Source organism: Sceloporus occidentalis, unplaced genomic scaffold (assembly GCF_023333645.1).
Source record: "Sceloporus occidentalis isolate IW3139 unplaced genomic scaffold, rSceOcc1.0.p SCAF_230, whole genome shotgun sequence".
NCBI lineage: Eukaryota > Metazoa > Chordata > Lepidosauria > Squamata > Phrynosomatidae > Sceloporus > Sceloporus occidentalis.
This window is the reverse complement of record NW_028317210.1, coordinates 1161447-1188884: the sequence shown is the minus strand read 5'-3', so window position 1 is coordinate 1188884 and position 27438 is coordinate 1161447. Positions and strand designations below refer to the sequence as shown.

Here is a 27438-nt window from a genome sequence, read left to right as displayed (position 1 = left end):
TCCTACATAGTGGGCACACAAAGCGGTTTATACTGCTACCAAAACCTTATTAATGTGTTGGGGGAGGTGCAAATAAACCTCCTCCCCATTAACCCCTGGACAGCAAGCTGCAACCAGACTGATGAGGAGCCAACAACCTCAAATATGTGCAAACAGGGAAAAGAAAAAATGTCGGTGCGCTAAGCTAGTCTCAGGCTCAAATAATACAAATGTGTAATACGAGGCCTACCAAACAGGTGTAAGCATGCTGCAAGAAACAGTGTATTGGCTGTACAATGAATACAAAAGACAAAAACTGTCTGCGCTTCTTACAGTGTATTGGCTGTACAATGTACACAAAAAACAGCCTCTACCCCGAATGTTGTATCACATATATGCATTGCGATTTTGTCCCCTCTCCTTGTCCCTCTCCACTCTTTTTTTCTTCTTTTCTTTTTTCGAGCGCTCCAGGATACCTTCCATCTCGTGGCCATTGTTTCGCCTCACAGCTACTTACCTACTCTTCTGAATGGCGAGTGACGTCAAGATAATCTCACACAACATCAAGGAGCTGAATTCCCCCCGGAAGAGGCGCCTCGCTATGACCTACTACCAGCGTTGTCTTGCTCCAGGAAACACATCTTCGTACCTCGTATCTTCCGACGTATTGGAGTAAACATTACAGCACCCACTTTCACGCTACTCACGAAACTTTGAAAAAGAACGGGGTCAGCATATTTCTCCGCTCCTCCTTGGGTTTCCAACTTCAGAAGGTAACAGCTGACAAGTGGGGCAGATACCTCCTGGTGACTGGTCTTCTACACTCCCAGCCGACAGCCATCCTTAACATCTATGCTCCCTCCACAGTGGCTGCCTCTTTTTACGCACACCTCACAGACATCCTGCTGTCGCATCGCAATCACCGTGTAATAGTTGGAGGAGACTTCAACACCCTGTGGGATGCATTCCTGGACAGACGGGGTCCCTCACCCTTGCTGCACCCCCCTCCTAATTCCAAACATCTCAAAGAGTTCGCGAGGACAGCTGCCTTGGTGGATGCCTGGAGGCTTCTCCATCCGAAAACCCTGGATTATACCTTCTATTCCCACCCCCACCAGTCCTTCTCTAGGATAGACTATATCTTCCTAGGACAACTCTCAGCTCACTCCGTGGTGTCCTCCGCTATTCATCCTATCATATGGTCTGACCATGGTGCAGTGGAATGCACTCTTCACCTGACTGTCACGGGGACAATGGAGACTCGACAAATTCTTACTAACCGATCCCCATGTGCTAGAGGAACTTAATAGAGACCTAGAGGACTTTTTTTACCACAATGAAACCCCTGATACAGACCCGCTGCTTGTATGGCAGACCCACAAGGCGTTCATCAGAGGCTCTTTTCTTCGCATAGCAGCTCACCGCAAGCGTCTCCACCGGGAAACTCTTGACTCACTTACTTTCAGATTGCAGGATTTGGAATCACGCCATAAACGCTCCCTGGACAATAACACTCTTCACGATATCATTAAACTGAGGAGGGGAAATCGATCTACTTCACAGCAGACAAGTTGTGCACTCCCTCAATGCCACCAATCAGAAATTTTTTGAAAAGGCCAACAAACCAGACGCCATGCTGGCCCGGAGACTGAGGGCGCAGAGGAAGTCGCAGAACATCCCCAAAATTGTGGACTCTCAACAGAACACTTGGGTCAATCCTACGGATATTGCCAATCAATTCGCCGAGTACTACCAACATTTATATGATGGCAACAAGGCTCAAGGCAATGTGCACGATCAGGGTCCCCTGCTCCGGTTCCTGGACTCCCTCCCCTTACCGACCCTTTCCCAGGGCCAGATCGACACGCTGAGTGGTCCCTTCACTGAAGAGGAGATCCGGTCTGCCTTAACTTCTCTTAAACCCTCTAAAGCGCCGACCCAGATGGCCTCCCAGGCTCCTACTACAAAAAATTCCAGTCACTGCTCCTTCCGCGCCTGCTTACGCTCTTCAACAGGTTCCTGTCTGGAGTCCCACCCACGAGGGAGATGCTGCAGGCCAAGATCATCGTTATTCATAAAGACGGTAAAGATCCATCCAGCTGTAGCAGTTACCGCCCAATCTCTCTCATAAATGCGGATATTAAATTGTACGCAAAACTTCTGTCGACCAGACTGGGGGCGGTCCTCCCGTCGTTGATCCATCCAGATCAGGTGGGTTTCATTCCTGGCAGGGAAGCACCGAATAATATCCGACGCACCGTCGACCTGATTGAAGCAGCCAGGATGACTCGTCAGGGCTCTATGTTGTTGGCACTTGACGCGGAAAAGGCCTTCGACAGAGTCGACTGGACCTATTGGGACACAGTAGGGACACAATATGTATATAGGTTGAACTTGATGGACTTTTTTCAACCTTATGAACTATGTTACTATGTTATATGTGGGCTGTCTTGGAGAGATTCGGACTGGGAGGCAGCTTCCTTCGTGGGGCCCGAGCCCTGTACTGCCATCCTTCAGCCACCGTTGCCCTAATGGGCTGTGAGTCGTCGACACTTAACATCCGCAACGGCACGAGACAGGGGTGCCCGCTCTCCCCTCCTGTTCGCGCTCTGCATTGAGCCTCTAGTCGTGGCTATTAGAAACCATCCGGACATAGCAGGCATCCATGATACTCAGTACAAATTGAGCCTGTTTGCGGACGACATTTTACTCACCATCACCAACCCCCTCGTTTCGCTTCCAAACCTCTACAACACTTTCAGTATGTTCTCCAGGATCTCGGGATACAAAATCAATGAATCCAGCAGACCTTCCCGGACGACGCCTGGGACGAGGCCATGGCAAATGTGCACAAACTCACGGTTAACACAGTCACCAAGGAAAGGGCATACAAAGTTCTCGCACACTGGTACATGTCGCCAGTACGGATTTCGCGTATGTTCCGGAACAGTGATGCCAGCTGCTTCACAGGTTGCGGTGAGAGAGGTACTTACCTTCACGCCTGGTGGACTTGTGACGTGGTGCGCCCAATCTGGTCTACCTACTTTGACATGTTGTTCACGGCCCTGGGCACCACGATTGCCCCTTCGCCTGCAATCGCTTTACTTGTCATGGATGCCCCCGACTTGCCCCTGTCGCCTGCCGCCCAGCGCCTCATCCACCATATATGCTCTGCCGTTAAACAGGCCCTGGCGCGACACTGGAAAGGCCCCCCTCCAACTCATGGTGAAATTTCAGCACATATATGGCACCTTCTCACGATGGAGCACATCACCGCCAAACTCAGAGATGAGCTTCCGAAGTTTGAGAGTATCTGGGATCCTTGGCTGGCTGCTTTCACGGATACCAGAGCGTCTGCGGCCTTGCTTCGTCTTTAGCTCTGACTGGATGGGTACTCACCTGGATCGCTCGTTTTCTCTTTTTTTTTTTTTTTTCTTCTCCTCTTCTGTTCTTCTTTTCTTCCCCTCTTTAGCTCTCTATCCTCTATTCCACCCCCCCAGTATCTCTACTGCCCTCATGTCTTGTTTCGTGACCGTTCTCTGTAGCTTGCGGAGGATGGCCTCTTGGCTTGTCTCATCCTCTTCGTATACAGTCGCCTTCCGCTGTAGTACGTTCTCATTGTTCCCTCTATAGGGTTATGTATGCCACACACCACTCAGCTTCACTCATATTATGGTACTTTTGCTACGTCCCCAATGTTGTTACTGTGTTGCCATGTAATGGTACTCCTTTCACGCAATGAGTGGTTTACAAGTGAACAAGACACAAAAATTGTAAAGCTGCATCAAGGTCACTGCGTTATCTGGTCGCTTAGGCATTTCTGAGGTCTATTGTTGGTTGTGTATCATGTGTATCAGTTTCGCCATCGGTATTCTGTCTTTACTCCGCCGACATGTGAATCCTGTGTCTGTGTATCGGTTTGTACTACAGAGATGTTCTACTGTTGACCTTGCATCACTATGTTACTTCTCTATTTCTGTTTTGTGACCGATGCTAATAAAACGATTTAAAAAAAAAAAAAAAGACTCAAATATGAAGCTACCAGGAACCTACCTGTAGTGTCCAGAGGTACAAGGTGTTCAGTGATCAGAGACATGGCCACGGTACAGAAGGCTGAAACCAAAGACACCACTGAACAAGATACCTATGTTGAAACATCTAGACTTGGCCAAGAAATATCTTAAGACAGATTTTTCAAAGGTTTTATGGACCGATGGGATGAGAGTGACTCTTGACGGTCCAGACGGATGGGCCCGTCACTGGATCTGTAACTGGCACAGAGCTCCACTTCGACTCAGACCCAAGCAAGGTGGAGGAGGGATACTGGTATGGGCTAGTCTGACCTTTTCAGGTTTAGGATGGACTCAAACTCAACTCCCAAACCTACTGCCAGTTTTTAGAAGACACTTTCTTAAAGCAGTGGTACAGGAAAAAGTCTGCATCTTTCATTAAGACCATGATTTTTACACATGATAATGCTCCATCGCATGCATGGAGGTTCTCCATTGCATGGCTAGCCAGTAAAGGCCTTAAAGATGAAAAAATAACACATTGATGAACCCTATTGACAACTTGTGGGCCCTTCTTAAAGGCAGATTGAAGTTGAAGGAAAACAGTAGACCTCTTTGAACAGTGTCTCGGAGGGCTGTGGTTGCTGCTGCACAAAAAGTTGATCATCAACAGATCAAGAAACTGACAGACTCCATGAATGAAGGCTTATGACTGTGTAAAAGAAGGGTGGTTATATTGGCCCCTGATTTATTTATTTTTGGAAATGTCACAAATTTCGTAAATTTTTTGTTGTTTGTTAAGTATTCTCACTTTAATAGATATAAATAAACACCTAAAATGGGAAAATTATTGTTCTCATTTAGTTGCATAATAATCCTGCACACTAATAGTTGCCCAATAATTGTGCACACATAGATATTCTCCTAAGAAAGCCAAAACCTTACTTTCTTAAATATTCAGGTTTAAGGTTTCTTAACATTTTGTTTTACCCGTCACCTTTTTTCTTTATTTCTCCTATTCTATATCCCTTTGCCTCTTATTTCTCCCCTTCCTCATTATATCCTCCCTGTCAGGCTCCATTCAGGCTGCAGAGCTGCTTCTTTCTAGTGTCCCTGTCTCGCTAGAGTTCCCCCTTTGCTGTGATCCATTCCTGGGTTTCCTTGAGCTCTGCCGTGTACTTCTGATACTTTGTTTCAGTCCTGTTCTTGGATTCAGCTCTGTTTCCTTAATAAGATGTGCTCCACTCTTTGTTATGTTTGTTTTAGTCAGTAGGCTAAAGGTATGTCCTTCTTGGTTCTGTGTTTAGATTCAACGTTAAGTTTCAGCTTATTATCATTTCAGTAGGCAGGGTTTAGCGCTAGGACCCACCGAATATTGGAGTACTTTGGCGTAGTGGTGGGCTAAGCATTCTATGGCCATAAGATGTGACTAAATCTCCAATTGTTATCATATTGTCCTAGGCTAGTCCTCTGTTTGTGTGTCAGTCCTTTATGTGCCTTTGCCCTCTTTTCCCTGAATCATCTGAGGATCTCGGTTCCTCTCTCCCTATGTCCCAGTTTAAGATATCCTATCCTTGCTTAAAGCAGAAGCGTCAGAGGATCTCGGCTCCTCACTCCATCCCCTATGTTCCTTGCCTTGCTCCCTGTCCTTTGTTGTGTCCTGTACAATGTATGTCTTGTCTGGCTAAATTTCTTGCTCGCTCTCTCCTACTTGCTTGGTATGTTACTCTGCTTAGCTTCTATACTCCCATCCTGCAGCATCTTGCACATTATGCTGGTGCTAGGTCTCATGTCTGCTCTAGGGTGCCTGCAGGATATCACCAAGTTTTGGCCAAAATCAGCTGCTATGTCAGGGCCCTGGTATGTGGCTGCACAACCCTAGATGCCCACCCGGCACCCGGGAGAGTGCAGTCGCCCTGCACCAGACCCTGTCCACTACTGCGCAATAACGCCTGAACACCATCTTTGGGCGCTATGGGTCATTACAGTCGTCTGTATGGACCCCGTATGTGATACTCCCTTTCTCACAGTCTCTCTCATTTCTCTTTAGCTATCCTCTTTCTCACTAGCATCTAGTTATAATCTGTTATCTTTTACTCAACCTATTAAGTGCCTCACTTAGAAGAGGGGTGAGGCATTTGTTGTTTCGTTTTCCTTCCTCCAATGTTTTTCCTAATTTTTAATGGTAGTGGACAATTTTTAGTAAGTGGAGCTGAGCCTTTAACTTTTACATTCCTTTGCTTTAGAGTAGTATTGGTGGTGTTTTAATCAACTTTCTGCGCTTGTTGTTTTTTGGGGGTTAATGACTAGTGTTACCAATAGGGTATCTACTCATGCATGTTCTCATATGTCTGTAGAAATAAAAATAAAAAATCACAAGTCTAGCACTTACATTTTGTTTTAGATCATTTATGAGTAAGAACATAGGCCATGAATATGACAATATATTACAGAAACATAAGATTTTATGTAGTTATTTTTCTTCGTTTCAGTCTATATCCCTACCTTCTGTAGTGCTTTAACAGATTTCTGTAATTTATCCACAGCTTCTGTGTGTTCCTCAAAGCCAGATCTATGAATTTAAATGAAGTACATAATCAGAAGAGCTTCATATATTACAAACAAGAATACATTGAAAAAATAAAATAGAAACCGAAACTGTCTAGGCAAAATGTGTTAATTTGGATGGTGTGCACTCCATTGACAAAAAAACAATATTGATTAGATTTAATTGTTTCTTCTTCAAAAGACAGAGGATGGTATTAGTTGGTGAGTATTTAGTACAATAAAAATCTGGCACCCCTCCCACTTTAAAATGTAAAGACACCTACAAAAATAATTACTGTGGGCTAGAATATTTATTGTACAAATTTGTAATCTGAATCACAACTGGAAACAAATAGAAATCTGAAAAAATAAAATATTAACTTATAAATAGGTTTAAATAAATAACATTTACTAAACAGATATTGTACAGCATAACACCTATGACTTTATACTTAGCCAGACATTCATGTGGTAGGCCTCTGCCCCTGATGCAGCCTTCCTGTGCCACCTCTGCCCTTGATGCAGCCTGCCTGTGCCATCTGTGCCCCTGAACCAGTCTACCTGTGTCATCTGTGCCCTGAAATAGCATGCCTGTGCCACATCTGCCCCTAAAGCAGCCTGCGTGTGCCACCTCTGCCCCTTAACAGCCTTGCTGCCCCATTTCTGCCCCTAAACACTCACCCATTAATTCACCCTTACCACACCTGCAGATTTCACTGGTCCGGGGGCTGGCTGAGAAGCACCGGGCCACGTAGATGTCTATGTGGCCCCACGGCCGCCTAACACTGGCTGCAGCTTACCAATGGTAGTTAGGAGCAAGGATTGGGCATGAGACTGAAGCCAAACCTGGTCAGTTGAGATAAGGATTAATCGACAGAAGTATCTAGTTTCTATTCCAGTGTTTATATTTAAAATCCAATATATTGGATTGTTTGTCTCATGTACTATAAAATCATAATGAGAATGTTTTATGATTATCCCATGAGTCTTGGGCATCATACGATCACTGTGACCATGTGACACCCCTAAAATCAGTACAGAGGATGCAGATCTGCGTTATGCAACAGAGCTAACTGCCAATATGTCAAGAATGTCATGGAAACATATTTATTTTGTTTGGTATAATTAAACGTATTAGTTTGTTAATATTACAGTGGAATAGCATTCATAGTCCTTAAAACATATTATTAAAAAAAAACCACAAGGCAGCAATAACGGTTTACTAATAATAATTTATCACCATGTTAAAATCCTATCCATACCTACATGATGAAAATTATTTTAATCATATGGTATACACATCAAATAAAAAAATGTTGATTTGTCACTATGGAGGGTGAAACTGGTAGTATGATATTTTCTGTTTCTTCGTTTTATTGCTGGGATGTTTGCAGATTTTGGATTTATGTACCTGAAACGTTGCTTGTGGATGCAGGATGCTGAAAACTACTATGTAAGGTATTTTATATATAATAAATTTGTTGACGATTGTATTTGCTGATTTCTTATAATCATATCCGTTTGTGTGCCATAAGAAGACACCATTTGATGAACCTATCTCTATGCACATGAGACTGCAATACTGTACAGCACTGTAACATCGAAGTTTTACAGTATTATGCATAATATACGATTTTTCTCTTTTCTATATTTGTATTAATTGGAATTGTGGATGTCTGACTGCATCATCATAGTATTTTATTTATGGTTGTAAATTGTCTCAACTATCTTCTGGTGGATTGCACTGATCACATTTATCAACATTTTCATTTTACGTTTGATGTGTACACACTTTTTCTTCTGTAATAAGAGAGTCACTGTGATTCACTGTGCAGCAAGTGCGGGGTAAGTGCCAAGTATTTCTTTTGTATTACACAATAATATTGGTAAAATAAAGTTAGCAAATGGAATAACAAAGCCTTACTTTAAAAGAGATGTTAAGGATTTTTCAATGTTATAGCTCCGGTCAACATATTTTAGAACTCGTTCTCCTGTTAGGAATATCAAGTTAGTCTTGTTCTTCTTTCCTTTCTCTGCACCAAGAATTTTAATAACCTAGAATATGTAATTCAACAAAATATTCTTATTATGAAATAATATTCAACACAGTGTTTATTAAATTAATTTGTTCCTCCTGTACATGGTACTGAACACTATTAACAATGCTAATTAGTAAGACAGGAAGTTATTTTATGTAATTAGGTTTTAACTTGTTTTACACTGAAGACTTGCGAAACCTTATTCCTGTTTCAGTTTATCTAATGTCATTATTTTATTAAACATTACGCTGTTATAGCGCCATTAAATGTTCTACTCCATTTCGTTGTCCTAAAAGGGGAGGTGTACAGATCCCACCATGTTTGAAGCTCAAATAGTGACAATGTTCCTATGTTTTAGTTTCTGATTTCATGTTTATATACAAAGTTACTATATGCATGGCTCTTATTTTTACCATATTCTACCTAGTGGTGTATGTTTGGAGAATAAGTGAACACAGTATGATGAGGAGACAGGTAGGAGCCATAGTGTTTGTCTAACACACCTGTAAGTCACTCAGATTTGATACATGAGTACCACAGCACATGTTAGCATCAATGCCTCTAATATCAATTACTCGAACTGGACCAGCATGGTTGTCTGGCAAACCACGACTTCTAACCTAAAAGAAAAACAAATGATTGTATTTTAAAAACAACAAGGAAGATAAAGTAGCAACAATTGCAAAGAGCTAGCTGGCACATATTATAAATATTTGCACCAGTCTTACCATATCAAATTCTGGATCATCTGTTGTGATAACCCTCACAATGACAGGGATACACTCTCTGATCCTTTGATTTACATGTTTCTCAATACTATAAACCTGTTCAGGTGTCATCACTGGTGTATTCAGCTCAATAAAACTTCGCTGGCTTCCCAGTTCCCTGTCAGAGAAAAATTAGGCCAGATCGCTGCCATTACAAATACCACCGGGAATTGCATGGGTTATTCGCAGTTGACTGGAGACTGGGAAGAGTGGGAATCTGACATAAGTAGTTATGAAAGAGATGAGAGGAATGAGTTGTGATGGTGGGGATATTTTAAAGCACAGAGCATGGAACTGAAGCTTTTCAAGAGGTTTGTTAGGATGAGCAGACAGTGAGGTAAACTATATGAAGTTGATTGTAGGTTGGGTGGGTAGTGTAAATCTGCTTGCACTCCCGCTGATTCCACCAATGATGAGGAAACTCAGGTGGAGTGAACTTTTAACCCGCTATGTAGCGTTAGGAAATATATTCAGTAATCCATGGACTGATTTAGAAACTTTCATGCCTTTCCTGATACCGACCAAAAGATCAATGAGGTAGATCATGTTCAATTCTTAGTGTGAAACAAGTAGATCAGAAGGCATCTTTAATGACATTTGGGAGGAAATCAGGAGGAAGTAAAAAAACAACTCTATTGTCAAAGAATCTAAGAAAGTGATCCAGTATGGATAAAGCATTTAATTCCCCTAGTCTTCTAGTCAATAAAATGTTACATTGAGTATCAGGCATTTGAGAGGTACTTCTTCCAAAAGTTCAAAGGGGCTAGGGTCAACTGACGAAGGACTAAATTTGGATCCTACGTAGTTACCGAGTCTTGGCCTCATCATAGACTGTCACGTTCTGCCCAGGCTGCGGAGCTGCATATCTGTCTTGTTTCAGTTTCCCTGTTTTGCTTCGATCCATTCCTGGATTTCCTTTTGCTCTGTTCTGATCTTCCATTCCTTGCTTCTGCTTCAGCTCTGTTTCCTTTATAATGTGTGCCCCACCTGTGTGTTCTGTTTGTCTCAGTCTTCAGTCTAAAGGTATGTCTCAGTGCTATGTGTTTGGTTTACATGTTTGGTTTGTTTCGTACCACTGTCAGCAGGGATTAGCGTTAGGACCCACCTTCATTGGACTACTTTGGCGTAGTGGTGGGCTAAGCATACTATGGCCATATGATATGATGGAATCCCCAATTGTTATCATATAGTTCTAGGCTAGTTTCTGTATTCATGTTTGTGTGTCTCTTATGTACCTTTGCCCTTCTTCCTTGTATCATCTGAGGATTCTGGTTCCTCTCTCCTTCCCCTGTATTCCTTGCCTTGTTCCCTGTCCTTTGTTGTGCCCTGTATCATGTATATCTTGTCTAGTAATGTTTATTCCTTGTCTGGTTCACTGTAGTGCCCTGTAACATGTATGTCTTGTCTGGTTATGTTTTGTGCCTGGTCTCCCTGTCCCTTGCTTGTTATGTCTCTGCTATACCCTTTGCTTAGCTTCCATACTCCCAGCCTGCAGCATCCCGCACATGATTCTAGTGATATGCTTCATGCCTGCTCCAGGGTGTCTGCAGGATTTAACTTCGTTCTGGACTACATCCGCCGCCATATCAGGGCGCTGGTGTTTGGCTGCACAACCCTAGGTGCTCAACACCTGGATGAGTATGGTCACCCTGCAACCAGGCCCTGTCCAGACTCCACTACTGCACTGTGACTCCTGCATACAATCCTTGGGCGCGCTGGGTCCTGTCATCTGTTTGGACCCAGTCCGTGACATAGACATAGCCTTACAAAATTTTCAGATACATGGTGTGACAGAACCCTCCATCACTGGGGCCCTGGAGAGGCCTGAGAGCCAGCCTCCTCCCTATTGACTATAGGCCCAGGCCTTATAGAGACTTCTGTGTGGATACAGGGGTTCAGTTTCTGCTGATGTTCCCCATGTTTTAGCACTCAGTCTCAAAACTAACGTCAGCTGGACATCCTGTGGTAGGAAGAAGGCTGATTGTCTTAGCAGTGTTAATTGTATAGGTGTGAAGTGTTTCCCCTGTTATTGTGTGAGTTAGCCCTTGTCTTAAGACCCCCTGTAGGTATGACTAGGTGTCACTCCTGCGTACCTAATTATCAATTACATAACAGGTAGCTGTTAATCCTGTGAGCTCCTGTTATCCCTGTGTCCTGGCCATTGTCTGTCTCAAGCCAATTATATGTCTATCGTCATTCCACGTCTACGTCCCCAATTAATGTAATTATTCATGTCTCATGTCATTCTGTCCTTCCCCCGGATATTGTGTTGCAGGATTTGATCTAATTACTTCCTTCCTGACATGGTAATTAGATCATGTGATATTTGTCTTGCCCCTTTTCTTACTTGTGTATATATAGCTCTGTCTTTGGTTTTAATAAAGGAGTCCTGTTTTCACCTCAACATGAGTGTTGCCTGATGCTTGAGGTGGGCTGCTATGATCCTTAATTGTCCTTTTCAGGACAATAGCCACGCAGTGTAGCTAAGCTTCGGATAGCCACAGTGCCAATGCAGCTTGGGTGCAGCGACGTCCACCCTTCTATCTACAACGCTGGTTCTGCCTGGCACTGAAGGGGTTAATTGTTGGTGTCACGGCAGGAGGAAGCAACATTTGGCAGGAGTACCCTGTCGGCTGACAAGTCGGTCCCGACACACATGGGTGATAACAAAAGGAGCAGTCTAAGGGAACACTGAAAGCAGAAATCTGAAACTTGATGGTAGCCAGGCTAAGACCTGCGTCGATCTCTTTCTGAAAAGAATCCAACAACTCCAGAATCGAAGGTTGCAATATGTGTTATGATTGGCACCACAGGGAAAACATCTTCCATAAATATTTGATATTTGAGTGAGGTTAACATTTTTCTGCTGGCCATAAGGGTGTTAATAACTAAAGGGGAGAGACCTTGAACAGCTATTTTTTCCCTTTCAGTTTGGATTCGGGTGGCAAATGGGGCCTTGTAAGAGAATGCCCCTTCAAGCAGGAAGGTGCATCAGATGTTCTATGAATAATCTCTGAAGTTCTGAGAACCATATCCATTACTGTAGCTTTCTTTTCTTGATTGCCCAAGCAGTTGAAGGTAGAGGTGGAAGACCCGAGCTCTGGCAGTACTGTGTACATGTTTCATGTCACTAACACAAAGTCTACTGCTAAGCAAGTATCTGCTATTGTTTTAGCCACTTGATCTGCACCAGAAACAGAGGCTAGGTCTTCTAAAGGCTGCTGTAACCAGATTCTGACAGCTCTGGAAGTTGAAGCAATGGTAAAGCTGGGCAGAAATTTGCAGCGGCTGCTTCAATGGATCTTTTAGCAGATCTGTAAAGAGAGAGGCATCCTCTAGAGGAATAGTAGTTTTCCTAATGGCTTTGGAGAAAGTAAGCCTTAAACTGGGGAGGAAAAGGGGAAGGCTTAATTTATTTGTCCCTGCCCTACCTGATAGGTAGAGCCATCTCTCTTAGTGCTACCTGGAATGGGCAAAATGAGGTGCGACTAATATGATCTGCTATGATTGAGAGAGGGCTGCTGAATACTATGTGGGGAAAGGGCTGTTGGATTGCAGAGGGAAAGGCTTCCAATGCAGTGTTGTGCCCCAGGGAGAGAGGGTGCTTCTACATAGTGTTGAGTGCTGGGGAGAGAGGAGCTTCCTGATGTACAATGGTGAGGTTTAGGGTTTGCAGGATGTTGTGGCTTGCGAGGAGATTGCCCAATAGTGTTGTGTGAGATGATTATTGTTTTGTGCAGGGGATGGACAGGCTCCTGATGTTTTTTCTTTGGTAGGAGAATTCTCAGGAGAGTTTGTAAGGATTTGAATTTTTAGCTCCCCCAAAATGGGGCTGAGATAGTGCTGCATTCTGAAAAACTTAATGAGTGGGGAAACTTTCAAGAAATCCCACTGATTCAAATATACATTATATAGAGCAAGCAAGCCTCCTCATGCAGGGGACGCTCACTAAGAGTTGGACTTTCATAAAGTATAGTAAAGTCACTCTCCCTTGAGTAAACAGACCCAAATGGGTGTGTGGAAGAGAGGGGCTGCTGGATAGTGTTAAGCAAGTGGGAATGATAGCCTTCCGGATAGCATTGTATGTAGGGGGCTGTTGAATAATGTTCTGTGCTGGGTAAAGGTGCAGTGTTGGGGGAAAAAAGACAGAAGAATGAGATAGAATAAGAGACAGAGACTCATGAGAATAGTACAAGGTAAAAGTTAATGAGAGGGGGGAGAGAAGAATGTATTTATATTTTTTACCAGGAGGTTGTCTTATATCCATAAAGGGAATCGGCGATGGCTGTGATAAGATGCTGACCTAGAGCAAAGAGAACAAGTCAATAAAATGGAAACATAGCGACGGCAGATAAGAACCATTCGGCCCATCTAGTCTACCCAACCTCTATCTATTTCTTTTCTTTTATTGAGCAGCAAGTAAAATACAAACAAAAAACAAAGAAGAAGAAAAAAAAAAGAAGGTATTAAACCCTTAATGAGCAGGCTGTTTTTTTTTGGGGGGGGGGGGGGTTGTACCCTTTGTGACCTAGGCTGTTAATATTTTTGTGGAGCTTGTGTTTAGCTGTCATTCTCTCCTCTCCTATTTAGTGTACCCACACAAATTATAAGTTGTTTTTTTTCAGGACAAGGAGGACTTTCTTCAGATACCATTTTTATCATACCATCTAATTTCCTATAAAAAAATAATATAATAAAGTAAGATGAACAATCAAAATCTGGTCATTCTGCACCATGTGCTATTTATTTGGGACATCTTTGAAGCCGGCCAATGCAAACCATATATTTCTGAAAACTAGACACCCCAAGTTATTTTAAATGCTGGTATTTTAACCCATTTCATAGACTAATTCTACTACCACCCTTTGTCAAACTCTGTGGTAGTAATTTTTTTTCACACAAATTGTACTTCAGGTACGAATTTATAGCTCCTGGTATAGGTATTCTCCCGAGTACAATGATACAGCCCATCCATGGGTTTGCCAGGTTGTTTGCGGGCTAAAAACATTTGGTTAGTGCGTTTTCTTTTTTCATTTTGGTCAGTCTGTGCCTATGTCCTGTTTGGGACCCCTTTTTGAACCCAGCCACTCCAATTCTCCCCATAAAACCATTCATTTTTTTCTTTTAAAGTAGACACTACTTGTGTCTTGCTAGTATTTTAACTCTGTCCATGTCAGGATTTTTCATACTGTGCTAAATTTAGCACATGCTCATAAAAATAAAGCTGGATGGTTCCTCTGATGGCGACATCACTGTATAATTATCTTTAATTGTTACCCTAGTTGTATAATATTTTTAGCTATTTTTATTTTTTCCATTTTTTTTTTTATATATATATATTACTAATCACATTGTGATTAGAAAGCAGGGGCTCAGATGCAGTACCTGTATTCAACCTGTGGGGGGGCTCTCGTTAATTTGTTTATTTTTTTAAGACGTCGCTATCTTGGGGTGGGTGTTTGTGTCAGCAAATGCCTTGTTATCTAGGCATTTCAGCAACACCGTTGATCGGTGGTTAAGTAACTGTTTTTCCGTCACTGGTAATTAAGAGGTTAAGAGAACATTGAAGGTAGGACAGGTAATAAAGTATTCAGCCAGACCTGCAAAATTTCTGAATACAGGTAAAATATACAGAACATTCAAGAAAAAAAAATTCAGCCTCCATGTATTCAGCCTTCCAAGTTTGATTAATAAAGAAAATATGTAAAGAAAAAAAAGAAAGAAAAAAAGGTCTGTCTAGCCTCTAAATATGTTCCTTAGTCCCTGGCCTTATCTTATAGCTAGCTTAGCCTTATGCCTATCCCATGCTTGCTTTAACTCCTTCACTGTATTACTCTCTGTCATGTCTACCCTTTCAGTAAAGAAATATTTCTGATATTACATTTGCCCCTCCAGTTTAAGAATATGTACCAACAACATTTTCTTCTACATGTGCTTCTGAATTAAAAGGAAATTGTTATATAAGATATAAAACAAATATAATATAAAACAAAACTGCCCACCGACATTGGTGGCATTGTGTAACATGTCTTTTTGTTATTAAAATATTCATAATTCATATCTGTCTTTGCACTGTAGTATTGATAATGTTAATACCTGAGGAAGGGACCTAACAACTTGGTCTCGAAAGCTTGAAATTAAACTCTCAGTTAGCCAATATATGGTATCATTTTAACTATACTTTTCCACTGTAGTATTGATATCCACAAACCCAAAGAGAGGATAACACGTTACCATATTGTTATTACCTAATTTCTAGAGGATATATATATGTTGTTTGTCCGAGGTGGGTTGATACATATATAAAGATAGATATTTTAATTCGGATATCTCAAAAATCTGGTATCAAAATCGTGAGTCGTGGCAGATTACTGGGCAGGATTTGGGGGTTAATTTGGTATAATTGATGCCTTGTTAAGGGGTGAAGTTAGTAAATCCAGAGGCCTGGTGCTATTAATCCCTCATGCCCACGCCCTCCACACCGTCACAGCTTGGCAACCTACATCACGCCCACCTACATCACGGGAAGTCAGTCCTTGTAGCGTCCCGCAAGGGAAGGCTCCGGGGGTCAGCCACCTACTGTTTTATGTGGGTTTAACTGATTTAAAGATTTAACTGGTGGGGAACAAAAATAAAGTCACCTGAGTGTTGCTGCATGTGATCAAACCTCCGTTCCCAGTCCACCTTCACTAGTACCTGAGCACCAATATCCAGGGGAGAAGACAAAAAATGTACCGCATTTTGGCCATACCGGGTCACTCGAAGCACAGGCACACCACCAATTAAACCCCTGTCATCTGGCTGGAAAATAAAAATGTTCATTACAGAGTAAAGTATACCACCTGACAGACAAAAATCATAATAGATTGACAGCACATAATGGCCTACTTTATTGCATATCATTTTATTTCTAGAGTGCCAGCTTGGGTTGTCAAGTAATGTCTTTTTAAAGGTCAAGCCAGTTAAATATCCTGATCAGTTGTACAAAAAGGGAGAATACTGTACAACTCAGCACCCAGTTCTACTTAATAAGGGAGCAGTCTCCTCTCAGTTAGCAGCTTACAACGCAAGTGATACATTGTAACTAACCTTATATATGTGCAGTATTATGATGACCCTAACATCTGCCTTTTCAGTCTGCTTCTGTACTTAGTTAACCTCTCCAATGCTAACGTGCAAAACATGTTATTGTGTCTGTGTATTTCAGCTCTTGCATGTTGGAATGCTATGCGTCTATTTTTTAGTGCTGCAGGGAAAACCTTTGTGAGCGTGATGATATGTCGTAAACCATGTGCCAATTTGATGGGTAGTTTAGTGGCAATATGGTGCTGTTACTATTTTATACTATGTTAAGGGTAATTTTATTGCTTTGAGTTATTAAAACAGGGCAGAAATCATGTAATTTGATTAAAACTAATATTAGCATCACTTACTAGTACTGGAGAAAAAGAGGGACCTGCTCTTGCAATCTTAAAGCCATTAGATGAGTAAAAGCCACGGAATCTAGCACCAAGACTGTTTTTACTTTGTCCAGCAGAGGTGCTTGATTACATTTTTGGCTGCCACACACAGCAAATTTTAGCATCAGTACCCTTTATTTTGATGTAATATATAATTAAGTCAGAGGAAGAATGCTCTTAAAAAAGCAATGAATATAAGATTTCATTATGAAATTCAATTAAACACAGAAGAATGTACAATCAGATATTTATTTACTGCATGCGGCCACCTACCTGGCCACCACCTTCAGGGAAAAGTATAGTATCTTTCAATATAACATTGAATCCATACAATATCTCTTTCTTGCACCGATTCTCAGTTTCCAGTTGGCCTGGGCTGCACGACACCACTTCTGTAAGCAGCTGAAAATGAACCAATACCAAAATTTAACACATTCTACTACTCTAAACAACTACTAATGAATAATAACAGATGTGTATATGCAATTTTTTTTTTTTCAGAAGCACCGGTAAGTTTGGGGAGGGCGGGGGAGTGTTAAATGGGGGGCATAAGGCATTTCTGTAGGCAGAGTGCTCTATGAAATGCCTTTTAACCCCCTTAATGCCACTCTGCCTCCAGAAATGCCTTTTAACCCTCTATATGCCACTCTGCCTCCTGAAATGCCTTATACCACCCTATATGCCACTCTGCCCCATAATATGCCTTTTAACCCCCTAAATGCCAGAGGGGCATATAGGGGTATAAGGCATTACTGGAGGCAGAGTGGCACAAAGGGGGTCAAAAGGCATATCATGGGGCACAGTGGCATAGAGGGTTAAAAGGCATATCATGGAGCACAGTGGCATATAGGGGGTATAAGGCATTTCTGGGGCAGATGTGCATAACTGGTGGGGCAGGTTGGATAATAAAAGGAAATAAAAAAAAATGTTTTTCTCAATCATAGCTTTTATTAAAATAAGAATAGTTTACATAGTTTACATGAATTAACATTTACTAGTAAAACGTTTTTCCTATAGGCTCGTCTTATATTCAGGTTTTTTCTCTTTTTTTTTCCCTCAATTAATATTCACATTTTTGGGGTCGTCTTATAATCAGGGTCAGGCAAATACAGTAATAATAGAAAAACCACAAATTAAGAAAAAATACATAATTACTACCTGATCAATGTCAGTGGCCTAAACTTGTCACTTACAAGAGTTTGAAAACTGAAATGCGCAAGTTCCAGTTTTTACTCCACAATGTCTGAGAAACATGACTTATCCATCCATGAGGGGTTTTGCTGTACTTGGAGGGTGCTACTGAACATAAATCAAGATCTATTTTGTTGTTTCACATATCCTCTTAGAAAAATAAACATGGTGAAACTGCAAAGTGGATGTGAAAAATGTATTATTTTTTTTTGTTAGACTACCTTTTGGAAGGTGTTTGTGCGAAATCAGCTGCATGGGACAGGCCAATATGCCCCTAACTAGATCTCCTGAGCTGTCTAGTTTATTGAAATATATCGTTTTAGGGGATTAAAATGAAACATGGGACCTCTGCTGTGTCTCAAAGGAGACCTGGACCCAACAAACTGATTTGTCAAAATTCCATGTTTGAAAACTGTAATGTGCATGTTCCAATTTTTAACCCGCAGTCCTGAAGAGACATGCCCTACCTATGCATATGGGGTATTCCTGTACTCGTGTGTGTTTCAGAATACAACTTACAAGTTGTAGTAATGTCACATACACAGGGATTTTTTTTACTGAAATACTGTGGTTGGATAGAATGGGTTTGTTAAAAATGAAAAAAAATGAAATTATACTGCAATGTATAGAACACACTGGTGCTAAAATGGTTAAGTAAAAAGTGTTAAAATGCCCATAGTAAAATACTTGGGGTTGTCACCTTTCAAAAAATATATACCTTTTGTTTAGCAGTTTTTCTTTTTCTGGTGGCTATTGGGGCACAATCAAGCATACCAGATCTTTAAAAGATCTTGTCTAGAAACAGCAATGCACATCATTCATATTTAAACCTGTAAGTGCCAAAATAAATAGAAATACCAGGCATATGAGGTGTTTCCAAAACAGGACATATACCTAAATACACTTTTGGAGGGTTTTTTTCCATTTGCACTGGCTATATATAGGTTTTATGGGTGAAATTGTGAACATTCCATTTTCCCCTAATTTTCCCCATAATTTTAGATATTTTTCATACTAAATAATGTTTTTTTTATATATATAATATTATTCCATACTTGTAATGAAAAAAAACAATATATTATGTGAGTGGGTGCACTAAATCAGTTAGTGGGCAATCAGAGCTTAATAAAGCCATAGCAAAAGCACAAAAACTGCTCTGGTTGTTTAGTGCAAACAAAAAAACCACGGTCCTGACGGAGTTAATACATAGGAAGCCAGAGGAGCCTGGGGGTTAATTTTGAGCAGCAAGAGCCAGGACTTAAAGCTGTGAACAATCTAAGTGCATTTTGAAGTGGGATTTAAAGACACCGTTTTTCTTTCTTTTTTGGTACTATGTTATAGTTTAAGTTTTAAAAAAAAAAAATTTGTATGAGAAACAAGATCTTCATTATTCAAAAGGCTGCAACAACTAATCGATAAAATCGATAATAATCGATAATGAATCGTTGCCAGCGAATTTCATTATCGATCAGTTGAACACTCTGAAAAATACCCCTCATTATATAATCCGTTTCAGTGACTCACAGCAGCAGTTCCTACTTACCAGTCCCTCCCTGTAATCACTGTGACAACTGGCCCCGTCCCTTCCTTCTCCCAGAACCACATGGCTGTGACACTCATCTAACTAAGTATAAAATTAATATTTGGGCTGCTGAAAGTTAGGGGAGGTGGGGGTTAATTTTGGGGCAGTTATGGTTAATGGGGTGTTTAGCTTTAATTTAGGGGCAGCTGTGGTTAATGGGGTGTTTATGGTTCATTTAGGTTCAGTTGTGGTTGATGGGGTGTTTAGGGTTAATTTAATGAGGACTGAGGGTTAATTTAATTAATTTAATAAAGTTAACTTAAGGTGCAGTTAGAGGTAAAGGGGGGGGGCAAACTAAGGGGAATCTAAATCCTGGGGGCAGTGAAGATTAACCCAGTACTTATTTATAAAAGTATGGTGTCAGTGTGATGTGAACGGGCCTGTGACTCTATGAGGGGACTATGAGATATCTGGGGGTATAAGGCATATAGGGTATATAAGGCATATGTGGGGAGGAGGAAGTGGTGTATCAGGGTGTATAAGGCATATCTGGGGGTAGAGTGGAGTGGCATATCTGGGGGTAGAGTGGAGTGGCATATGTGGGGAGGGCAGTGTGGCATGTCTGGGGAGGACGAAGTGGTGTATCAGGGTGTATAAGGCATATCAGGGGCCACAGTGACATATGTGGGGATAGAGTGGAGTTGCATATGTGGGGGTAGAGTGGAGTGGCAAGTCTGGGAGGCAGCGTGGCATGTCTGGGAGGCAGCGTGGCAAGCTCAAATGTGCATAAATTTGGGGGGGCTGGTTGGGAAATAAAGACAAGAAATGCATTTTATCAGAGTTTTTTTTATTCTGATGTTTGTATTTAACATCATTTGTTTATTAAATTATTTTAAATAAATGAAAAATTTCATAATTTTTTTTATCCGATTAATCGAAAAAATAATCGATAATAAATCGATAATGAAAATCGTTGCCAATGAATTTCATTATCGATTAGTTGAATCGATTTTTATCGATTATAAAATGAGGGGTTTTTTTCAGACCAAACACTCTGAAAAATACCCCTCATTATATAATCCGTTTCAGTGATTCACAGCAGCAGTTCCTACTTACCAGTCCCTGTTACAGAGTCACCTGTTTGAGGGCTGAGGAATAACCAGTCAGTCCCTCATACGGATAGCACTCAGCTATCCACGGATCAGTCAGACCACCATTCGTAGTAAACCAAGAAGAACTCTCTTTATTACAAACACACAGAACTTTATACAATCTCAATGCAATGTGTACCGAACCCAACCCCCAATCCCATCACAAATCCCATCGGTATACAGGGGATGTATCAGGTGAGGGGATTACAGAATACAATGGGTTCCCCCCCCGTAGTGCGGGTGCCGTCTGGGCAGACAGGGCTGTGTTGGCCGATTAAGAGCCCCAGCCAGATTATAGGATTGTCTCTTTGAAGGCTGGAGCTGCAGCCACATTCAGTCTCTGGGCCGAATACACAATAAAACGTCTTATAAAATATTACCGGGTCATGGTATACGGAACCGGACACAAAAGTGCTCCGTGACCCGGCTAAACTTCATATGACACATGAGCCAGCTAGCCTGGCCCTGTCACAGATCTCCCCCTTGACCAACGGTCCGGCAGACCAGGCAGATCCTCACGGGTCTGCTGCAGGCTGTCCGAGTGGACAAAGTTCACAGGTGCAGGCCTTAGTTCATGGTCGCCTTTGTCAGAAGCATCCATAGAAGGTGGGCCAGGGCCCTGGTTGCCCAAAAAGATAGTCAGTAGTCCTCTGTGAATTGGAGGGCGGTCCCAGCTCAGCCGGGGCCACATGGCTATCCCCCTCACCAGGGTAACAGGGGCACCTGGAGACTCTTGCTCCCTAGTCTTGGGAACCGAGTCTGGGGCAGCTGCCAGGCCAGGGCGGTTGCATGGAAGGAAAGCCCTGCTGATCGGACCGGGGGCACTCGGGGAACCAGGGAAACACCTAGAGGTAGTAAGAGAGGCCTCTACCGGGACACTGGCGTGACCTAGGGGACACTCTGGGACAGGAACGGGTGTCCTTACGGGGTTATTGGGCGAGCTAAGCAGCTCTGCGGTGTACTCAGGGGACCCAGGGGAATACTCCGGAGCAGGGACAGGTGCCAATACTGGACCACCGGGAGGGTTAAGCAGACCCTCGATCTTCCTCTCTGGGACAGGTGCCTCTGCCTGGGCACGGGGAGAGTCAGAGGAACACTCTGGGACAGTGACCTGGGCTTCTACCAGGACACTTGGGGAACCAGGGATCACTTCGGAGACTAGACCTGGTGCCAGTATTAGGTCACCGGAAGGCCCTAGGAAAGTACACAGCCCCTTCGGAGAACACAGGGATAGGAACCAGGGCCTGCGCCAGGCTACTGAAAGGACCCAGGGAACTCGGCAGCCCCTCTGGCGCCCTCGCTAGGTCAGGGAACGGTGCCTCTACCGGGTCACCGGGGACTTCATAGGGAACCTCTGAGGCAGTGACCCGGGCTTCTTCCAGGACACTCGGGAAATCAGGGGGAGAGTCTGGGGCACTGGCTTCTACGGGCATAGCTAGGGGTTTGGTGAGGGGGATTGTGCCACTTACTCGGGAGGTGGGGACAGTCATCTCTTCTGCCGGGGTAGAGCAGCCAAGGTTGTTGGTGAGGACTTGGGTCGGAGTTTTTGGCTTCCTCCTCCGCTTCTTCTTGCTGGCGAGGACCTCGGTTCTTCTCGCCAGGGCAGGGGCCGCAGAGTAGGTGAAGAGGACCTCGGTCCCACTCCCGCAAGTTGTAGGATCATGCTCCCTGTCTCCTTGTAACTCCTGGAGCTCCACTCTCCACAGCAATTCTTTATAGTCCCTCTCGAGCTGCCATTCCTCTTGGACCAGGCAATCCATAACAGCCTCCAGCTCGGGGGGGAATAGCATAAACCAGGACTTCTGCACGGTTGTCCCAGATTGTATCCCAGCGGTACTGGCAGGGGCTTCCGAAGGACGAGTCAAATTGGAAGGCATCATATATCAGTCCTGGGTCGACGGGGCTATACAGCATCAGAGGGTCGCTGTGGTCTTCACCTGCTAACTGCTGGGAGAATCCCTGGTAGCGGCTCTGGAGGTCAAGCTCTGCATATATGAGACCTCTCAATTCTTCTTCCCACTCCGGCAACGGGTTCTCCCCCAGGAGCGGAACTCGTATATCCCACATTGTCCAGTACTGTGCCCAGTATGATTCGAAGTGGGGATGGGAGAAATCATCCCTCCAGTCTGCAGGTGCAGTCCCTCCCTGTAATCACTGTGACAACTGGCCCCGCCCCCTTCCTTCTCCCAGAACCACATGGCTGTGACACTCATCTAACTAAGTATAAAATTAATATTTGGGCTGCTGAAAGTTAGGGGAGGTGGGGGTTAATTTAGGGGCAGTTATGGTTAATGGGATCTTTAGGGTTAATTTAGGGGCAGTTGTGGTTAATAGGGTCTTTAGGATTAATTTAAGAAAGTTAACTTAACGTGCAGTTAGAGATAAAGGGGGGGGCAAACTAATGGGAATCTAAATCCTGGGGGCAGTGAAGTTTAATCCTATAGTATTGTGTCAGTGTGCTGTGAACAAGTCTGTGAATCAATGAGAGCACTATAGCATATCTGGGGGTTTAAGGCATATCAGGGGGCACAAAGGCATATCAGGAGGTATAAGGTATATGTGGGGAGGGCGGAGTGGCATATCTGGGAGGCATGTGGCATATCTGGGGGTATGTGGCATATCTGGGAGGCAGTGTGGCAAGCCTAGGCTCAAATGTGCATAAGTGGATGATGCCCCCTGCAAGATGGACGGAGACAAGTTTGTGGCCATAGATCTTAGTAGGTCTGCAACATCGTCTAACTTCCGTTCCAAGGATTGGAGTTGAGAAGCGTGTGCTGCTAGAACTTGATCCTGTCTGTCTTGTCGGTTGGACATCCTTGCCAATTCTGCGGGATCCATATTAAAGGCCTGTGATACTGTCACTAACGGTGGTTCAGGCTGTGGATCCACGCTGCAGTACAAGGAAAGGCGCCCCCAAGCGGTGATGACGAGCAGTGCAGGAACAACCAGATGGTACTAGGAGCTGGCAATCGGATAGTCGGGGTCACAAGCAGAGGTCAGGACAGGCAGCAAACAACGGATAGTCGGGGTCACGAGCAGAGGTCAGGGCAGGCAGCAAACAACGGATGGTCAGGTTCAAGCAAAGTTCAGGCAACAAAAAGGCAAATAAGGTTCTGGAACGCTAGTGAAGGCAATAAAGGCACTATCACAGGCAAGGGGTACATGCAGGCTGAAGGTTTAAATAGTCCTCTAGCTCAGGATCCTCCTACCCCCTAAATTAGGGGGAGGAGGAAAAGAGATAAGTACCCCTTTAAGACGCGGCATAAATATTCATGAGATAGCTGCTCATGCTGCTGAGACGCGCGTCCCGTCTAACCTCAGATCACCACACGGGGGCGCGCGTCTAACAGCCGGACGGACCACAACGCGTCTTCCCGTGAACAGAACGAGCAGGGGGCGGGCTGCGCCGCCTGCAAGGTAACATATATAAATCGCGATCATCCCTTCGAGGCTGTTTTTCTTGTAAATGATTTATCTTCTCTTTTTAACCATCGAGTGACGCATCCTGAAGATCCTCGCGTATACAGGCGGGGCGGCCTCTTTCTTTTGTTCGTTTTTTTCATCTGCAAACTTTATCGACAAACGGGAGAACAATTAGAAAAAAACAGACGATACGCGATGACAACAAAGGGAAAAGGTCAATACGCGATGACACACACGGAAATACATGGAAACGGCTATAAAAGAGCAGACAGAAGGAATGGAACTACACACAGATCGCTGATTATTGCTGATATTTGCTGATATCTTCACCAATTGATTTCCTGAAGAAGCCCAAGGGGCGAAACGCGTTTAAAGACTCAATTGGACTTCACTATACTTCACATTTTGGTGGACTTTTATACCAAACGCCTGCATATGCACTTTTGTGCATGAAAAATTGTGAGTGCATTCTTATTGGTACACCTGTATTTTACCTTGAGATACTGCACTATTTTAAGTTTGTCTTTTAGATTTTCATATGAAGAACATTAAAGCTTTTACATAGTCCATACTGATGGGTTGGAATCACCTCTTTTATTTGTGAGTGCAATATACCACTTGATCACCTTATTGGACATACCATCTATTGTGTTGTTTCATTTTTCCCTTTATATGCACCTGCGCCCCATCCAATTTTGGTTCGCTTGTATTCTTACACTTTGAGGAAGAGTGTCGTCTGGGTAGCTGCGGTCCATATTTGGGAAGTACTATTTAGTTTATTATTTTACTTATTATTCACTATATTTCACCATAGTAGCACGTATTTTTGGTTTCTTTCACGGCGTCATTTCTAATTGTTTGTTGGGCTGTCACTCATTTATTGTATATTACTGCGTTTTTGTCTCTTTTTTATATCTGTTAAAGTATACGAACCTTTGTGGTTTAACACCACATCTTCTACTAACTAGGCTAAGGCTTTCAGACCACATTTCCTTCCTAGCTTCCTGCAACTAAAAAGTAGCCTAGAGTGCAGAAGCTCTAAAGCTCAATATGCTAAAGGGAGGTTATAGTATAGTATTTATAATATTATGAATTTCTATTAATAAATAATTATACTTTGATATGTATTTGTTAGCAACCACACTCCTATCATGCCAAGTCAGCCAGTACATGCGGGAATCTGGCTGATTGATGTTTTTATATATATATATATATATATATATATATATATATATATATATATATAAAAAAAATGATATTAATAGTTATTGCATTTTTTTGTCCAATTTTGGTGTGTTACTTACTTTTAATAAAAGTGTGGGGTTTTTTTCGGTTTCCGTTTCGGCCAAGTGAATCCTGAATTTTCGGTTTCGGTTCAGAATTTTCATTTTGGTGCATCCCAATTTATTATTCCTGATTTATTCGCTCCTGGACTACCCAGCTCCACACCAGGGCCAAGCTGTCAGGATTCTACCCTGCCTCTACTTACCTGGGTGTAACCCTTCTCACTCTGGAGCACCCAGCCCTAATCATTACATTCAGCTGAGCCTTGTTTCCTGGACTGAAACCTGCCTATTTAATCCAGCTTTGCCCTTCAGTCAGGGCCTTTTCATTACAGTCTGTGGACCGTTTTGCTCTGGCCGTACCTGCCTTTGCATTACAGTGTCAGCAACCTATTGCTTTACTGTGCGTTTGGGCTGTGTAAACAGTCACTTAAGGCAGCAGGCTGCCTTACCTTAAGCCGGAGTAATTTATTGCTTTGGTGAAGGGGAAAACTATCAACTTTGCGTCTGTTAAGGACGGGAGACTAAGAAATTCAATAAAGATTGAAGTTCCTGAGAGAAAGAAGGAGGAAAAAGGAACAAAGTATGTTGTAGAGGAGGTGCTAATTAAAACACTTAGGCTGGATCTTAAAGACATATACTTCTTGCGAGACCAAGTGAAAGGTACATACGTAGTAACACTACTGAACATCGGTGCCTGTCATAACATCTACAAGAGCCTCAGAGAAAAGAAAAATGACCCTCGATTGAATGGACTCACGTTGCTGTATGGCGGTGAGGAAATCCCTCTTACTGTTCACATGCATAATCCATGTGTGTCTGGCTATTTCGCTATTGTACCAAAGTATCTAACCCACAGAAGGTACAGAATGAGATGGGGATTTGGAACGGTAAGAGGAGGTTCCTTGTGCAGTTAAAAGAACACAAGGAAGGCATTGGTGGAATAGTGCATCCCCCCCAGAGTTTCTCCAACGATAGCAACAGGGGACACTGTTTCTACCCTGGGATGCCATTCCTGTGCAGGAGATGCGGAGGCTACTGGCACACTCTGCGACCTGCAGAGCCGAACCTAGGCCCCTATGCAGGAATTGTAGAGAATGGGGCCACCTCACCACTAGCTGTGACAAGTTCAAGCTATGCAACGGATGTGGAAAGCCTGATCATGTGTATAAGGACTGTGCTAGTAAGCCCCGGTGGTCCTGGGCAGAAATGGCTGCTGGACGGCCTGGGAAATTAAATCCAGGTCCAAGTAAGCCCTCCTCTACAGCTGACCCGAAGGAGCCTGTAATGGTGATGCTGCCACTGGATGATCCTGCTGTGCTGGCTGCAGTAGCATCAGTAATCTCAGTTGATCAGGTGAAGGAAAAGGCTGTTTAGGGTCCAATGGATTCCTCCCCAGTGGTGGGTCCTGCGGATCCCAATGTGTTTTTAAATCCTTGTGCAGGTCCTTCTACCAGCCATAAGAGTCGCATTTCTGTGGGAGACCCTGAGAGCAGTCCTGACGACAGAGGTGGAAAGTCCAGCAGCGAGATCTCGCCATCAAGTCTGGAACAAGCATTAACTACAGCTGTTGTAGCGGAGACCGTCCAATCCCTACTATCCATTAACCCTGCGCATACGATTGCTCTGATGGAAGCAGATGTGGAGTATCCAGCTGGTCCTATGCCTAAGAGGTCTGACCGTGAATGCCGTTTGGCACCCCTTCTGGGGGCTGATGTGGAGGTCCTGGGAGGAGGAATCCAAAGTAGAGTTTTCCGGGAGCCCTGGAGATGACGCAGTCAGAGCAAGGAGACCTTCTGGAATCATCTGTCCGGAAGGTGGCTCGGAACATACAGAGCCGTGCAGGTGTTGCTGGGATGGGCGTATCAGAAGTTTCGGACTCTGAAGGTGAGAGGGAAGTGGGTAAAATGCACTAATGCTCTCACTGAATCTCACTGTTGCCTCACTTAATGTGAGGAGTATGAAGAGCTCTGTCAGAAGGGCTGCTTTGTTTGCATATTTACTGGCTTTAAATGCGGACATCATTTTCTTACAGGAGTGTACAATAGATCATGGACTATTTTATA

General features: G+C 43.2%; 1 protein-coding gene across 1 annotated transcript in view; it reads right to left on the bottom strand.

Annotated features, from left to right (window-relative positions):
• The window catches only part of LOC149276710 (alanyl-tRNA editing protein Aarsd1-B-like), a 36108-nt gene extending 11264 nt beyond the window's left edge, over positions 1–24844 (bottom strand). The window contains exons 1-8 of the mRNA XM_089503370.1: positions 24806–24844; positions 17076–17204; positions 15984–16143; positions 13588–13645; positions 9304–9460; positions 9079–9195; positions 8461–8591; positions 6495–6561 (exon numbers count right to left, since the gene is read on the bottom strand). Of these exons, the coding sequence (XP_089359496.1) occupies positions 6495–6561; positions 8461–8591; positions 9079–9195; positions 9304–9460; positions 13588–13645; positions 15984–16143; positions 17076–17204; positions 24806–24844 (858 nt within the window). The remainder of the gene's footprint in view (positions 1–6494; positions 6562–8460; positions 8592–9078; positions 9196–9303; positions 9461–13587; positions 13646–15983; positions 16144–17075; positions 17205–24805) is intronic.
• Positions 24845–27438: the final 2594 nt, after the last annotated feature.